Here is a 17899-nt window from a genome sequence, read left to right as displayed (position 1 = left end):
TAAACTATATAACACAAATTCAATGTGACAAAAAAACTTAAGAGCAATTTATAAATTCACAACCTTTAAATCGTATTTAAAAAGTGGAATTTTTAATAAACGCTTAACAAACAAATCAAAAATATATTTCTGCTTTGGCTAATAAAAAAGAAGCTATAAAATTTCTGATTAATAGCACAAAAAAAAAGAAATATATATATATTTATAATATATATATAAACCTAATAAACGGGGATGGGGCAAAAAACTAAACAGAAAAATGCTTTTGCAGTTTCCAGAATGGCAGATTCTTAAATTAGATAATACTGTATGCAAAGTAGAACAGCTTTTCGATTGAGCTTCAAATGAAAAAATAAAGTAAGATAGTTTAAATGACCCATTTCATATAGCTGGGGAGTTTTTCAGTTAGCATTTGAATGCCCGCTTCAAATGCTGATATGTAAGCATGATTATCAAAAAATATTATGTATTCGAGTTGATTATGTGAGCAATAGTCGTGTGTATAGCCTAAAAGAAAAAGAATGTGTATGTACATATACTTAATATCGTACCGTTTAAGTAAATACATCAAATAAATGAGTAACTTTACAAGATTCATTGTGATTGGGTGTGCAACACAAATAATTTTCGTCCAAATCTGTCCATTCGGAAAGGTTAGCTTCCTGTTGCCTAAAAGTGCATAAATTTTGGTATTACTTAAAATTCAAAATTACATCCCAATATGAACATATATATGGAACTATTTAAAACGGTACGCTAAAAGTGCGCACAAAGTATAGGGGAGACACACACTTAAATCGTCGACTGGTGTTGGTGTTGCTGTTGCTGATATTTGTACAATGAATTGGCTGCAGAATTGTTGCTGCCTGCAGTTGACAAGAGATTCAAGTTGTTCGCCTGCTGATTAGCATGTTGCTGAAGCTGAATACGTTTCTGTTGCGACTGCTGCTGCTGCTGTTGCTGTTGCTGTTGCGACTGCTGCTGCTGCTGCTGCGAGTGCTGCTGTTGTTGCTGCTGCTCTTGTTGGTTACTATGATGACCCAATTGCTGCAGCTTCTGTTCCACACTTAATCGATTGCTTGACGACGCTAATGAAATTGCAGATGATGACGTTGACGGTCCAATGCCAACCAAGGTTTGCGACTTTGAATTTCTTGTCAAAGGCTTGTGATTTTTGATAATTTCACAGCTGTGCTGCCATTGCCAACAGCTGCGGCAAAAGTAACTGCAATGGATATGCATAGGTAAATATTACGAGCACTTAATGCAATTATGCATGGCTAATTCATATCTACCGAAAACAGGAAAGTTCCCGGCAATAGTACGGCCCGTGTTGTACACCGCAAATAGAACATAGCGCATCTTCCAGATACGGATCTACTTGAACTTTCTTCGTGAATTTCGTGGTACGAATTTCAATGAAGGCGGCCGACACAGCCTTCATATACGAACGAAAGTTGCTGAAAGTCACACGCCCAGAGCCAATTGGGTATTTGTATTTATCTGTATCAATACCAGCATAGAGTACACCATCAAACAGATCCTCCATGATTGTGGCCAATCCCTCGGCAGTTAGTTTACCGTGTAAGGCGCCCACGAAAACAGTTTTAGTGGGATCCAGCTTTTGAGAACTTGAACGCACATAGTTGGAATCAGCTATAATCCAAGGGATGACCTCCACCTGATCGTAATAGAATGATTAAAATAATATAATATATAGAATAATGTTTTTTTTTTTTATATATTGCGACGACTAACATCTTTCGACTTGATACGCCGTGAGGAAATCTTGAAGAAATAATTGCTGCCACAGTGCGAATCATCAACTTGCAAGACGCAGGCGGAAAGCAACGCCTTCACCTGCTTATCAGACTCGAATATAATGTAGACATATCCCTTAGGTTGTGCAGCCTGCTGTTCTTTGCCGGGCCACTCAACTCTGTAAATGAAATTGATTATAGATGTAATCACTCACATAAATCTTCAGATATTGTATGCTTACTTTATAGAACCAAAGGGTTTAAAGATTTGTATTAACGATTGCTCACTGATATCCCAAGGTATACCGCCTAAGAATACTTTGGGTGAGTAGTTCGACATGCGATGGGAACGTGGCGGCAGTTGGCCACTCCAAGTACATGTTGCTTCACATATTGAAGCCGAGTTCTTATAGAACTTGGCGACGCGATCCAGATGCCAATCATTGGCATTGCTAATGACACTTGGTGTCAAACCCACAGAGCTGCCTGTACCGCCAACCAGATTGCCCAAACTGGGTGCTGAAGAGCTGTTCAGACTGTTTGAGCTGCCGGCAGTTGGCAAATTGCTCGCATAGCTTTGTAGCAGTTGATTCAGCAAAGGCATTTGTTGCGTTTGCGCCTGCAGCAACTTGAGCGTATTGATCCGCTGCAAATTCTGCAACTTGGCCAGCTCCATGTCCATTATTGAAAAGTTCTCTAGACTACACTGATTCAGGCAATCGTTGCTCAAATCGAAATTTTGTTGCGATCCACCTAACAGCTGCGACTCATAGTTGCGGTTTAGGTTGTTAAACTGCGGCTGTTGCTGTTGTTGTTGTTGCTGCTGATGATGGGGCTGGGCCTGTTGTTGTTGCAAGTGTTGCTGCTGTTGTTGCTGCTGCTGTTGTTGCAGCTGTTTCTGTTGATGTTGATGTTGCTGTTGTTGTTGTTGCAGCTGCTTTTGCTGCTGCTGTTGCTGCTGCTGTTGCTGTTGCTGCTGTTGCTGTTGCTGTTGCTGTTGCTGTTGCTGCTGCTGCTGTTGGTGTTGTTGCTGCTGTTGAAATTGATGTTGCTGATGTTGCTGTAAGTAAGCGAGCTTGTTGCTATTGACAGAGAGCAGATTCTGCAAAGAGAAATAGTTCAGAATCTAAATATCTCCTTAGAGCAACACTCACAATCATGTCCAACAAATTCGGCTCGTTAAAGGACTGATTGCTATTCTGACTCTCCGGCGAATTGGAGCGCGTCGATGCATTCTGGATATTCAGTCCGAGATTTCCGCTATTGCTGCCGCTCAAGTTGCTATAGCTGCTCTGCTGCTGATAAAGCATATTAATGGAATCTAGCGATAAGCCGTTGGCGCTGGAGGAGTTGCTGCTATCACTGCAAATATTATTGGTAATTATACAAGTATGTGCGATGGCTTAAAATAAATATATATTTAATTGGTGCCACTTCGTTACCTGACTAAAGGTGAACTGTGAAAGGAGCGATTGTAAATAGATGAAGGCGTACTTGGCGATAAGGGTGCAGAGCAATCGAAGCTGATGTTTGATCTTTGGAAAGCCTTAAGTGGGTTACTTTGTGCAACATTTTCAAACTAAGTTCGCCAATTCACCCGAAAAAGAAAGAAAAGAAATCAAATAAATTGAAAAATTGAAACACACACAGAGTCAGAGTCAGAGTTAGAAGGAGACAGAGATACACACACACACCCACGACATTTAAATCAGTTAAAAATCATAAGAGGTTTAGTATACAGTCCAAGAGCGTTGGTATATATTGAAAGAGAAATACAGAGAGAGAGAGGGAGAGAAAGAAAGAGCAAGCAACAAAGTTAGAGAATAGTTTTTGTTTTTCTGGTGCAAATTCGGTGCAATTACAAGATACAAGATACAGGCCGAAAAGAAGCTTGAGCACAGGTGTGCGTTGAGAACTTACCTGAAAGTAATCAAAACTTGACTTGGTGCCTGGCGAGGCCGAGGACTGAGTTGAGCTAGGTGTTAGCGGTGCATAGGACACGGCAGTCGCCGACAATTGACCGCAATCGCCAGTGGCAGCGACAGCGGCAGCTGCAGCAGTCGCCGAATTGCCAAGTAGCAAGTTATTAACGCCGCTGCTGCTGCTGCTGCCGTTACCTCCGGCGCCGCTTGCAATGCCTGCTGCCGTTGTTGCTACTTTTGTTGGGGCTGATGCTGTTGTTGCCTGGGCTGCGATTGCAGGGCCGCTGCCGCCACACAAACCAAGCAGATCGTTCAGTGTGATTGGATCTGCAATAAATTAAAAACAAAATGCATAGATATATATATTGAGAGAGAGGGAGAGGGAGAGAGAGAGAGAAAGATACTTAAGGCATAAGTAAATATATATATATGTATGCATGTATATGTATGAGAATAATGTCAACAGTTATCGTTGACTTGGCGCAGCCATCAATAAATCAACCGGCAACTACTGGCAACAACTACAACTCTCAAGTGCAACACTGACCACTGCCGAAGTGCGCCTTCAAGCATTTTGCAAATATTCAAAGTACTGCTGCTAATAAATTAGGCGCAAATATATACTGTGTATATTCGATCCAATTGCAACCGAGTCTCGATGTTATGCGATATGATACGATACGATGTGAAAGCCGATATATAATTTTTTTTTTTTTTTTTTTTTTTTTTTGCACATTTAGCAACTTACTGCAATTGCACTGGGTTGCGTTGTTGTTGTTGTTGTTATTATTATTGTTGCTGTTGCTCGCATTATTGTCGTATGCCAAGTTCTGCCGACCATCGCCATCACCAGCTGCCATCATGCCAAGGTTCTCGTCAATGGTAATGCTAGATTTGGTTGCGCTGCTGCTGGTCTTGGTGCTGCCGTTGGTGTTGGAGGTGGTGGTCGTGTTGCTGTTGGTATTATTGCCGATAGTTTTGCCGTCATAGTTGATGCCAAATTCAAATGTCTCCTGCGTGGGCGACCCACTTGGCAGAGCACTTGGCGTCTTTCTCATATATAGTTCCTCGATACCCAACATGGCCGCTAGTTTCTTCCTGTTCTGATGGTCTGGAATGCTGAAATGCTCAAATGCTTTGTTGCTCGGGTTACGTGTACTCCACACACGAAATTTGGTATTTAGGTATTTAAAATTTGACTATTACTTGAAAATTTATTGCGCTTCCTTTGCAAATGGCAATTGGGCGTGTACACTTATAATGCAATTTATACAAGGAACTTGGATCCTAGTTTAAACTACTTTAAACAAAATAAAGAATAATAATAATTTAACTATCGAAGGATATTTGTGTGCCGACTTCAAAAGGTAAAAAATGATTGAAATTTATACGTCCGTACGCCAGACTCCAAATAATGTTGACAAGAAAATGCCAGCAGTGCCAGTGTAAAACGACTTCACAATTACAAAAATAGTCTCTATACTATGACAATTACCCCAATGGCCACTCCAATAATACTGAATTCGAGAACGTAGCCTGAAAGCAACTGATTTTTGGCAAAGATAGAGCTGTAGTTTGAAGCAACTGACATACAGAGATCTTATGCTTATAGTAGATACTGCTTACTCTGCTTGAATGTTAATAGAGTAAGAAAGCAACATAACTAGATCACTTTATGTAGTTGTGAGTTGTTGTTGCAGTTGCATGGTGAACGTTGCCATATACATATATATAGATCTCGTATAACTTAGTTTATATAGTAACGTCTATAACGTACCATTTATGAATGATATAAACCCGTCGCTGGCATCGGCGCGCCTGGCCAATAGATCTTGCTGCTGCTGCTGCTGCTGCTGCTGTTGGTGTTGTTGATGTTGCTCCAGTATTGAGCTAATCGAATGCTTCTGCAGTAAATCACTGGCACTGGCGCCGCTCAAGGCACGCACATTGCCGCCGGCAGCGTTGCAATCAGGCGTCTCGTACTGCAAATATAAGAATTTGGATAGTAATAAAATTTTAGTTGCCATCTGTTGGCGGCATGCAACATTGATTGTGGCGAGCACATATTCATACACCCACAGACAGAGAGAACGATATGCACACATATACACAGTGCACTGTCATTAAAGGCAGCCCAATATTGTGGCAACTAATGAATCGTTTATCTTTAGCATTTCTTGCCACATGACGGCAGGCGATGCGTCGTTGCAACAACGTAGCCAAGTTGGCAAGACAACCACAAGCACTGGGACACCCACAAGCCAGCCGGCAGCTGGATGCACTGCCAACCACACACAGGCACAGTCCTAGCCACAGTAACAGCAATAGCTATAGTTTCATTCCCCCCGCCCATCCCCCTCCCAATAGCCGCCAGCAGACATGCTCTCCGGCAGCAGCTCGACAAAAGCACACTTGAGCATTCGGCGCAATTAAAAGCGCATCAAGTGTCAGTGGAGCACACTTAAAAATGCCAAATTAGTGCAAATATTGTTATCAGGCACTCACCAAACAATTTAACGTAAAATGGCGTACAACTCATTACGTGGGGATTAATGCAGGACAGAGCAGCACCGACGCCAGTTGCTCCAGCAAAAGGTAAAAGTCAACTTTCAGCTGCTGCAAGAATGCTCCACCATATGCGGATTACGTACAAGATGCGTTTGCAGATGGTAAGCTTTCTCAATTGGCATTAGGTGAGAGCGGGATATTAAAATCAATTGCTACAAGATTTATATTCCATTGTGCTTTACTAATATCTAGTATGAGTGCAAGTCAGAGTAGGATTAATGCTTTATCTGTAATACTAATTAAATTGGGAATATTTTAAGGGTTCCTCGACAGGGATATTAAACTGAATTGCTAAAAGACTTACGTTTTTCTTCACAATAATTATGCTATCATTAAATTTCCATTTCAGAATTTATAATTATTTCATTTAAAAGCTTCAAGTGCGCTTCTGCAAGCTTCTGCAAGCTTCTCTTGTTATCAACGTCTCTTTCAGAGCGTGTGTGGGGCAAGTTTTAAATGGAAGTCAACGGAGGCATACTTACTTTTTGTCAACTTGTCACAACTATGTTAAGTACAAAACTTGCTATGGATTTAAAAATTGAATGACAACTTGATGAAGGTACGTGAAAAGTCGGAAATAGCAAGAACATCCACTCACACTCGCAGGAAGCCCACACATACTGACGCATTCATATCACACACACACACACCCACACCCACATACGCCCACACACGCCCACAGTCAGTGGAAATGTAAGTCGATGGACAACCAGCTGAATGGCGACATTGTCGTTGCCTGTTGACACATTTACCATGGCATACGTATGGAGATTTCACAGTTTGTTTCCAGCCAGCGATAAAAACGGCGTCAATGAATGCAAATTACAAATAGTCTTCAAGATATTTTGTAATGTCGAGGCCACGCGTTTGCGTTTGCGTTTGCGTTTCCGCATTTGCGAAAGGCCGAAAGCCGAGAGGCTTTAGCCAAGTCAAAAGAGACTAGTTAGGGTTACTTATGTATATTCGTATTGCACCCAACGAACAATGAATGCTCTTTAAACTAAAACGAAAGCAAGGGAAACCACTCTTAAAGAAGCTCAAATGCAAATGGCATCCAAATTGGATGCTATATGGAGACACATTCAATAAACTTAGCCAAGAGCAAGGCCTAGTTAACGTACTCCTCGATCTAACAATAAACCCCACAAAGTAGGAAATTGAATACGACAAAAAATCTTAACCACTTGCCACACACACAGACATACAGACATGTATATGTCTATCTATAAATATATGTGTATATATTGGAATGGGAGTCGCAACACACCCTGTGCCGCAGCATTTACTACAACCCAGAGACACATCCTGTCCGAGCACATTGCTATTGCCCTTTGTTTGTCTTTGACGTCAAGGATTTTTCAAATTTGATTCAATGGTGCTGCTTGTGGTGGCTTTCCCCAGTGCCCGACTCCTTGCCAATGAGTGACTGCCTGCCTGCCTGCTGATTCTGATTGTCCCATGTAGATATTTTCGAAATCTCGCCGCGCTCCTAGAGCATGGACGCCAAGTAGCAGCCATCGAGCTGGCAGTATAACTCAGTAGTTATTTATCCAGTGTCCATTCGACTTGGCTGCTGTACATTTGCTTGATGGTTTCATCTTCGCATTTCTTATTTTTCTCTCTTCTTTTTTGGCAACCGCTTGACTGGAACTGGAATGTTCTGGGCTGCATTTTAGTGCATATGTGCAGCACACATACACACACACACATACATACGATAGATGCCCCCAGACAGGGAAAATCGGGGGTCTCTGTTGGCTGTTTGAGAAAATTACAAGTTTCCGCTTTCAGAAGTCTTACAAATTATTATGTTTGCATCGTTTACAACACTTATTATATGTTGCTGCCCGCTGAGGCTGCTGCCCCAGGCCCAGTCCCCAGCTTGGCTATGTCTTGGCCTGGCCAAAAAGGGTTTGACATTAAAATTTGATGGCATGTAGTGATAAGCGCCCAATGAAGCTGCCCTCCTTGTTGTCCTTGCAGCTCAATGCAATTCGATTCGATACGTTGCGATGCCCTGCGATGCGATGCGATGCCCCCAGTGACCAGCAAAGCGCAAAAGGTTAATGCACAGTTGTAATTTTTTATGGTCGGTTACATGTTGCAAACTTGGGAACAGCGGCAGTCCATAAAGGATAAAAGTTATTGGCAAATACATTTGAATTTACTTTGCTTATAGAACGCTCAGCCACATAACATCTTAAATGCCCTGTTCCATGGCAACTTCTTAAGTGAGTGATAATGTCTGGAAGGCGAATGCTTTGCATAACGAGCACTTAAGCTTGAAATATGGATATTTTGGGTTGGCTCCGACGTGTTGATAAGTAATAGAAACAAGCGAATGTATACGGTTTGTAAGCCACGCTTTAAGCCAGTCTGTACATCCGACTTGAACAGGCTCTGCCACATATTGCAATAGCTATCCTTATTATATACCAAGCAATTGTTGAAAATAAGAATTTTAGTCTTAAATGATTAAATGGGAATTATTACGATACAATTTTAAATCGGAATCGATCTACCCTTAAAGTGTCTTTCTCGCGCAATGGAAGTCTACGATAGCGAACTGTTAAGGAATTGTAGACTTTGACTACAAGACGGTCTTGTAATCAAGATCAATATAAAATCATACGACACAGAATAACAATATCTTTGTATATGAGTTCCCAGAGTCAATACAAATATAAAATGCTCTACATTTTAAGTCCTCTCACACAAATAACAAATTTTTATATTCAGCAATGATTATCGGGTATGTCCCCGTCGACTACTCTCAACCGGAGCCCTCTTACTCTAAAAAAGCTATTTACTAATACAATTTCTGCTGTTGCTCATTCAAAAATTACTATAAAATTATTGTCAAGAAGTAAACTAAATATTTTAACGTCAGAGTTATAGAACTCACACTTTTTGTTGACTGCTTTGTCTCCAACAAAAAAAAAAACAAAAAAGAAAAAAAGAAAGTGCTTTCATTATAGTAAGTGGCAGTCGCTAACAATTGTGCAGCAGCAGCTCACCTGATATTTGATGACTTGCAAGCCGTTTTGTTATGACAGCCAGGCTGAGAAAAGCCCTCGTTGAAGCAAATCTGTCGCTTATCTCTGCTTTCAATATTGAGAAGGTGCGAGGCGACCGGCAACAATTGAGCGTTTAATATTGCAAATTAAAAAGCACAGCGCTGCAGTGCACACGCTTAGAGCACAAGGACATACTGCTACTCCATGCCGAGGAGCCAAGTTACAGGGCAACTGTGCCGTGACGTGCTGTGTTCTGCTGTGTTGTGTTGTGTTGGGCCTGGGCGAGGGCATGAGCGTGGGTATAATCGATTGGATGGGATTCAAATGCCTGCAGGTCACACGAACACAATGCCGGGCCTAACGCAGTGGCAGTGGCACGTAATTGCAGTGCGCCTACAAGTATGCAACATGCGCCCACACACCAGACAGCACTCTCGGGCTGTAACTGCAGCTGTTGTCTGGGCGTGTGTGAGTGAGTGTGTGCGTGTGTGTTTCTTTCGGTTTTGTGATTTTCCTAGAGACGCCATTGCCGGGGCAAATTAAATTGAGTTGCATATTAAATGTTATTTCATCAGCGCCACTTGATTTGTGCCTTGACACGAAGTCGCTTAAATATATGCTCCAGCACACACACACACACACAAACACACACACTCTCCCATAGACACAAACGCAGTTTAAGTGCAAAGCATTAAATGGTATTTTGAATGAACTATCAAACAGTTGCAGCTAACTCTGCCGCTGCTCCCGGCTCATGCATCCATTTCATAATAACAATATCGTAATTCAAGCAACTCTGTGACAGAGCTGCATCCCGTTTACATGGACGTAGGACGCAGTGCGCCCCATCCACCCAGCCGAGTACCGCTGCAAACAAACGTGAAGCGAGCGTGGCGACATTTCAGTTTCAACGCCAACATTTCCGATGCCTGTGCGCTTTTGTTGCTGCTGCCGTTGTTATTGTTTCAGTGTGTTTCAGTGTGCGTCTGTGTGTGGGGCCTGAGTGGGGGTGGGTGAGAAAGACAGCGAAGAGAGGACCATTTTTAAAAAAACAGCCGTTAACAGGCATTCAATATAGTTATGTGTGTGTGTGTGGGTAAGCGTGTACGACTATTGTGTGTGTGTTTGTCTGTGTGTGAGTATGTGTGTGTGTCTGCTAAGTGGAAATAAAACACGCGCTTTTTGCGTACTGTATTATCTCTGTGAGTTGAGCTGCTTCGGATCGCGCACAACAGGGCGCATGATGCATATTTGCATACCCCACAAGATGACGTACAAAGGCTATATTCGTTGCTTAGGTCATTGGCAAGGTAGAGTATGCTTAAAGAATGCATATCAATTAACAATATAACAAAAATAAAATTAATCAAAATATTACTAATTGGTCTAGAGTGAGACCTCATTTATCTATCTTTCAAATTATAAAATTTGATATCTAAATTATTTTTCTGGGGAATTAGTTATCATTTAAAGTATATATATTTTATTATATATAAATAAATAAATAATAAGCTACTTTTATTTTTTAAATTCCAATTTTCGCGATCTTCCTAGTCTCTTGGAAGCCAAACTTTATTTAGATTTTATTGCCTATATTTTTCTATAAGTTATCACAGCACATCTATCAGTCACGCATACTGTCATGCGACATTCAGACTTTGCTTTTATTTATTTTTTTTAGTAGTAAACAAAAAGAAGAAAAGTTGCTCATGCCTATTTAAAAAGCAACAGACTCCGTTGTTGCATCGTGGCCTTTTATGGTTGGTTTTATTGTTTTTGTACTTCGCTGTTTTGCCTCTTGTTTTCTTTGACTGCACTTTTTTGCGCGTTTTTAATGATAACACGCCCACGCCCCATGCATTAAGTGCTAGTTGGATGGGAGAGATGAGATGCGATGCGATGCGACGATGTCTGCGCTAAAGTAAATTCAATTGAATTTCTGAAATTTTTAATGCTAGCATCGCATATTGCACTGGCTACGCCCAGTTCACAGCCCAAACAGTCAGCCAACCAGCCAGCCAGCCAGCCATCTATCTAGCAATCCAGCAATCCAAGAATCCCACGAACCTCAGGCACCCCACCGCAAAACGCGTCGCATTTTTTTATATCCCTTCTGGCTTGCGGCGGGCGTGTGATTTGCTTGCTATCGACATTTTAATGATGTGCCTCGAGGCGCTTTCGCTGCCATTGTGAGAGCTCCATGAGACGGACGTCTTGAATATTGCACGATACCGGGGAAGGAGCCCGGCTGGTGCAAGGCATTCCAAGGCATTCCGCTGGCCAACGCCATAGTCGCTAAGCTGTCAGGCTGGCTGCCTTTTGTTAAAAAAAATAAAATAAAAACTAAACTCTGCCATATATATAGATATGTATATATTGTTATATATTTGTATGTATGTACATATATATATAGTTGCAAGTGCAAATGCTTAGCGCAATGATTTGCTATTGAAATGATTTTTCATTCATTTCATTTCGTTTGAGTTTTCTTTTATAATGCCAATGATTTGCCTATCGGGCGTCTAGCGAGAAGGCTAATAACTGGCAATCGCAGCCAGCAATAAATAATAAAGGAAAGCATTTCGATTATAGCTGATTTTCAACTTAACGAAGGTGCTAATACCCATCAAAGGCGTTAAATAAAACAAATCCATGTGCGGGTGATCGCTGAGGAGCTACCTTAAAGAATAGGCAGAATTGGTGTAAATGTGTAAAATAGGAGGAACTTTCCAGCATTTCAAGTGCTTTTTATTCTCTTGTAATTAAATTAAAAACTGCAGATTTTGTGCATTGATAAATATATTTAAAGCTCCACCAGTATTCTCATTACAACCATTAGCATTTTTTACCGTTATCTACCGTTATCAGCTCGACTGAAACTCCAAAACATTTATGTACCATAATGAGTTCGGAGAAGTCACCTAGCTCTCATGCATTAAACATTTTCTGAACTGAAGATAATAAGAAATTCTTTAGGCGCCCTGCTCTTTTTCCAGCCATTTTGTCGAACTACAAATATAAACTGTGTCACAGCGGGCAAAATGAACTTTTGCAAATAAAATGTTGTACAAACGACAAATGTACTTTATTTATAGGCGTTTTTAACAGCATGCTAACGGCACATAAATAAAATATATTACATAAAATACATATAAATAAAGCGACGGGTGAAGGAGATGAAATAATATAAAGTATACGCCACAGTGGCACAGGAAGCATTACTGCACGAATCAGAGTTGGTATTTTAGACATTGCACACAAATAAATGTATATATGTATAGACTAAATATGTTTATGTATATATGTATACACACATACATACATATATAAATAAATATGCATTTTTATATTAGGACAACAACAATGGCGTGCTGCGCCTTACCATCCCACAGACTGCAGCCGCCGTTCCCATCAATGGGAATGCCGCTTACACGACAAAATTGACATTTTGCATTTACTTACTTTTACTATACACTTTTTTGCAGCCACAATAAAATGAGAAGAAAAATTGCATAATAACCCCTTTGAAATGGTCGGATTATCCTTAAATATTTGTGTAAACATTGTAACAAATGCACAGCCTCCATTGTAAGGCCGTGCCGCAGCACAGCCCCAGCCCTCCCTCTCTCCGCACGAGCAACTCTCGGCCCTCCTTAAATGGCTGAATGATGAGCAATAGACGGGTCCCTTTACAGTCGACAATGAGTAACATTGTAGCTGGGCGTTTCGACTCGAATGACAGAGGAGGAGGATGCTGAACAGTTAGGTAGGCGGACAGAGAGAGAGAGAGAGAACGATAGAAAGAGATAGAGAAAGCGATGAGACGCTTACGCATGCAACAATAGCAATGCAAATGGAGGACGGACGGACGGAGACGTCTTATAGTGCAATCACACACACACACACGTAACCACACGCACCCACATAAACATATTGACAGGACTTTGGTATCGCTTAAGCATGACAGCAGCGAGTAACATGTGCGTAAGCCGTGCTGCAGCTCTACCATATTATAATGATTACATGTGTGTCACTTTACTAAGCGCTGCCAAGAAGGAAACACAACCAACGCCCCCGGGCGGAAGCCTTCGAGACAAGTGACAATTTGGGCGGATGGGCTTACCACAAAATTGACTGAACTGACAAAATATGAACTAAAATGACACTTTTTGAAGATATTCACAAAAGATAGAATCGGATATATGGATTGATATGACTTGGGGCTCAAACAACAGCTAATTCATCAATCTAAATAAATACAGAACATATCACTTAAGCATATCAGCATAAAAATGACAAGGGTAACAAGGAAACACAGAGAGACAGAAAGAGAGAGAGTGAGAGAAAGAGAAAGAGAGAGATAGAGAACGAGAGAGAGAGAGAGAGATAGAAGGAGAGAGAGAGAGAGATAGAAGGAGAGAAAGTAAGAGAGAGATGCCTTAGTTGGGAGCGTAATTACTGTGTTTTAAAATAGCTCGAAACATTTAAAAACTCCAATTAAAAATTTAAAAATATATACTCTTTTTTATTTTTTAATCTAACAATATTTAGGTTTTATACAATACAAATTTTGGTCATATATGTAAAAATAAAGAGTTATATGCTTAAATGACGTAGCTCGACGAAAAACCAAATGTAATTCAGAAATTTCAGCTGTTTCGTTTGGTTGAAAATCGTAGCCCTACCTATGGCAAAGACTGTTCTTCGTGATAGAAGCCTTTAAACCTAAATGTATTATATAATAATTTTAGCTAAATCTTATTTCTAATAGGTCCACAATACATAGATTCACACTTATTGGCCTACTGTATTCAAATTCCCATTGTAACTAATAGTGAGAAAAATCTGCATTAATATAGAGAACATAAAATTGTTCATGAAAACATATAATGTTCTTTTAATAATAATGCTTGAAATCACCGCAGCTAGACATTTGTCAGTGCATTATGTCGAACACAATTCAATGCGCACGAGAACGTAATCTTCTTAAATGTTTTTTATTGAGACTTGCAGAATGTCAGAGGACGAACTGACAAATATCATAAAATAAGTTCCTAATGCAGTATCGTAATAAATTTACAATTCAATTTGTTATACAGACATATATGTACTTGTTTTCCCTTTTTATATACATGTAGAAACCACAGAGAGAAGTTTAAGCTTTTAGCTGTCATAGTTTCTTGTTGCTTAATTTAATATTTTCATTTAAATGAATTAAAAATATATAAAAGCGCAGCAAATTAAATCACGCAATTATTTTGCGCAACAGAGAGTACAATTAAACGCCTTCCACACGTGCAAACCCACACGCAGACACGACTGACAGACAGCTTAGATGAAGGCGTTGCACTGTCTAGCAGGCAGACACCACGAACAAACGCCGCAAGTTTAATCGAATTAAACTACTCATAATGTGCAACAGACAACAAGAGCCGGCTGCAGAGTGCGATGCGAAAAATCATGAAGAAGCAGGAGTCGCAGCGGCAGCAACTACAACAGCAGCAACAGCAGCAGGAGCAGCAGCAGTTGACACTGCATTGCCGTGAGGCGCATAAAGTTAAGCACTAATCTGATTAGGATCATCATCCCAGGCTCTACTGTCATAGGTACAATCAGTCAGTGGCTAAAAGTTGAGCCGATACGGCTGCCGTAGAGACACACAATCATATCAAGGTGCAAACCAAAAGCAACGGGGGAAAGGAGCGACAGCAGCTGCCGTTAGCATTTGCAGGGCGTGGAACCAGCTGATGCGCTCTGGTTCTCTTGCTCATCTGGGAGTTGTACGTGAGAGGCTCAATTACGGCTAACGCCACGCCATGCCCGTTCGGGCTAGGCGTGCGAATGGGTTTTATTATTATTTACATACCTGTTGCAGCAGGGGCATTGTTTTGAATAAAAATTCCAATTTCCACACTTGTATTTCACGTTGCCGTTAGTCCTGTCGTCGTGTGCGCTCCTTCTCGGCGTCGGCGTCGTCGTTGTTGCTGCTGTGGTCGCCTGTCGTCGGCTACACCATCGGCTGCCGGATAAGCTGACAAAGCGGCAAAACAGATGTCGCCACTTCCGTATGCTCGCACCTCTCCGCCCCTTGGCCTCGTGTTGTGCCGGCCAACGCAACAAAACAGCAAACAGCTCCAAGCTCCAAACGGCTTGCCTCACCACTCGCTCTCCGTTCGCTGACGCTCGCTCTCGCTCTTTTACTCTCCCACTGTGGCCGCTCTCTGGGCATACGCTCAATGGTTTGTGCTGCGCAGCGAGTGTCCTCTATTTGAGCAATGTTCGACTCGATGATGCGGCTGCCCAAAAATGTTGTCTGGCGTGCCTCAGGCAAACATGTTTGCTGGCCAAAATGGTATGCTTAGCTTTTATAGTTGTTGCTATTGTTGTTGTTGTTGTTGGTAGTAAGGATTTGGCACCACTCGGCACTTCACTACGCAGACAGCAAGCAGATGCGGCGGCCGTTTCAGCTGACTTAAATAATCATCGATTCATTATTCCCTGTCAATGATGAAAATCTCGGGTTGCACCCTCCTGAAGTAAATGGTAAAGAAACAAAAAAAAACTTTTTAAATTATCTACAGAATAGAATAGACATTATAGCTTATAATTAAAATTTGTTAATATATGTTTAATCTAATAAAAATAAATTACATCTTTATAATAAATTGTAGTTATATATGATTGTATAATATTAAAACATGTATTTATAAATCTAAGATTCGCCTTTTTTATATATAGTTGATAACTGAAAGCACAGGTTTTTTTAAATTTTATCAATCATTTTTAAGTTTAAAAATTCTTATTGGAAATTTCGGAAGCAGCTTTTATCAACATTGTATTGACTTTCCGAAAAACAAGAAACTATATTTCGAAATTATTTATCAATTTGTTCCCTTTTATATTTTTTAATTGATTGTGAAAACTAAGCTTAGCTTACACCAATTTTAATATTTACTGTATATTCGTAATAGGATTTAACGGTTTCCTTGATGCGTATAAGTCCCTAAGTCGGCACACAACAAGCACGCACACGCACACGCACAACATAAACACACACATATAAGCACGCACACACACAGCCACGCACACTATTCAACCATTCTAAATGAGCTCACTTAAGCGTTAAACGCTGTAAATCGATCAAGGCGTATCCCCGCAAACATAACTGTAATTAACCATTTTCCGTCATGCCCCCGTTTCGTAGTCAACGACAAGTTCTTTCCAAGTGCTTTCGTGCGAGCGACTGGTTCATAATTTTGTCGTTCACAGTAATTATTTTAATTTTTTTATTTCTTCTTTTTTGTATAGCTAAATGTGGTGATGGGCCAAAATGGACACGGCACTTAAAAGAGGAGAGTCCTGTGCTATGCTGAGGACGTGTTGATGTCTATGTATATGTGCATGCGTCTCGGCCGTGTGCGTGTGCCAGCGGCTGTAATCCTTTTGAGAAACAGGAAGCGAAGCTATTATTAGAACCATAAATCAGCATGAAATGAGCAGAACGCCGCAGAGCCAACAACCAGCAACAGCAACAACGAGTGGAACGGAGCGCCAACGGAGCTTGGGTAGTTTTTGTTCTTGTTCTGCTAATGTTTTTGCTGTTGCTATTGCTGTTGTCATTGACGTTGTTCTTGTTGCTTTTGCCCGTGGTCCTCTCTGTGCGTATTCGTAGTTGTAAAAAGTGGTCGACTAGTAGGAGAGTGGTATTTGTTGTTGCTGAAGCTGCTGGGCAAATGACGTGAGTATGGCAAGGCGTGCGCGACGTAAAACACTCATGGAACAACGGAAAGTTGTAAAAAGACAGTGACGAGGACCGACGATTCCGACGCTACAACAACAGCAACAGCAATAACAACACGAAATCAACACGCACTATAAAAGGGCATTGAAGCTGCACTCGATGAGAGTATAACTGCATCCGAGACTCTGCACAATCCGGCGACTTAGATTTGCCCTTACAGCACTCCTCTGGGTACACTCTTCGCACACAACAACTATTAAATTTGCCGACTATTGCTGTGCCGGGCCCATTTACCTTTTTAAATATGCATACATATACATAAATGTACGCCTGTTTGTATACACGTAGTAGTTACGATTTCGCAAGTATGCCTGCACGCCTGTATATATGAATGAATGTGTTTATGTGAGTATTTACATACCCGAAATTGTAGTAGTAGCAGCTTATGTTTAGTTTGTTGCACGCGTCACTCACATAAATTTTTTGGAATTTAATTTCAATTTTACACGCGCATTCAGTTTTTGCCGTTCTACTGCATGCATGCAAAGCACATTTTTTTCGCACACTGTGCCATCCGGCTTTTAACCGTTACTTCAAGTTGTGTTGTGTGCTTTGCACGCGTTTTCGTTAATTTTACTATGCTACTGTTGTTGCTGTTGGTGTAGTTTGCAGTCTCTTTCTTTACACTTGTAAAAATAGGCTACAAGATGAAGGCGTTTTTTGTATATTTTCTATTTTATTTTAAACAGCAACGAAAAAAGAAGTGTTTTTATTTGCACTGCCTCTGGGCTCAACTTTTTCTTGTTGCCGCTCCAGCCAGAAATGCAATAACCTCACCTAACGAGCAATTGAAATACACTGAATCCTGCCGACGACAGATGCTGAGAGAGC

General features: G+C 40.9%; 1 protein-coding gene across 1 annotated transcript; it reads right to left on the bottom strand.

Moving 5' to 3' along the window:
- Positions 1-530: 530 nt before the first annotated feature.
- LOC6573080 lies at positions 531-17839 on the bottom strand. The gene is made up of 12 exons (XM_032729127.2): positions 17430-17839; positions 15134-15798; positions 5460-5664; positions 3681-4009; positions 3203-3339; positions 2915-3122; positions 2833-2862; positions 2673-2772; positions 2003-2561; positions 1759-1939; positions 1296-1681; positions 531-1225 (listed from the first exon to the last, which is right to left on the bottom strand). The coding sequence occupies exons 2-12, from the start codon at positions 15149-15151 to the stop codon at positions 793-795; spliced, it is 2586 nt and encodes an 861-aa protein (XP_032585018.1). The 5' UTR covers positions 15152-15798; positions 17430-17839; the 3' UTR covers positions 531-792.
- Between the last annotated feature and the right edge of the window lie 60 nt (positions 17840-17899).

This window comes from Drosophila mojavensis, unplaced genomic scaffold (assembly GCF_018153725.1).
Source record: "Drosophila mojavensis isolate 15081-1352.22 unplaced genomic scaffold, ASM1815372v1 contig_16, whole genome shotgun sequence".
NCBI lineage: Eukaryota > Metazoa > Arthropoda > Insecta > Diptera > Drosophilidae > Drosophila > Drosophila mojavensis.
Note: the sequence above shows the minus strand (reverse complement) of the source record. Positions and strands in the feature narration are given on the sequence as shown.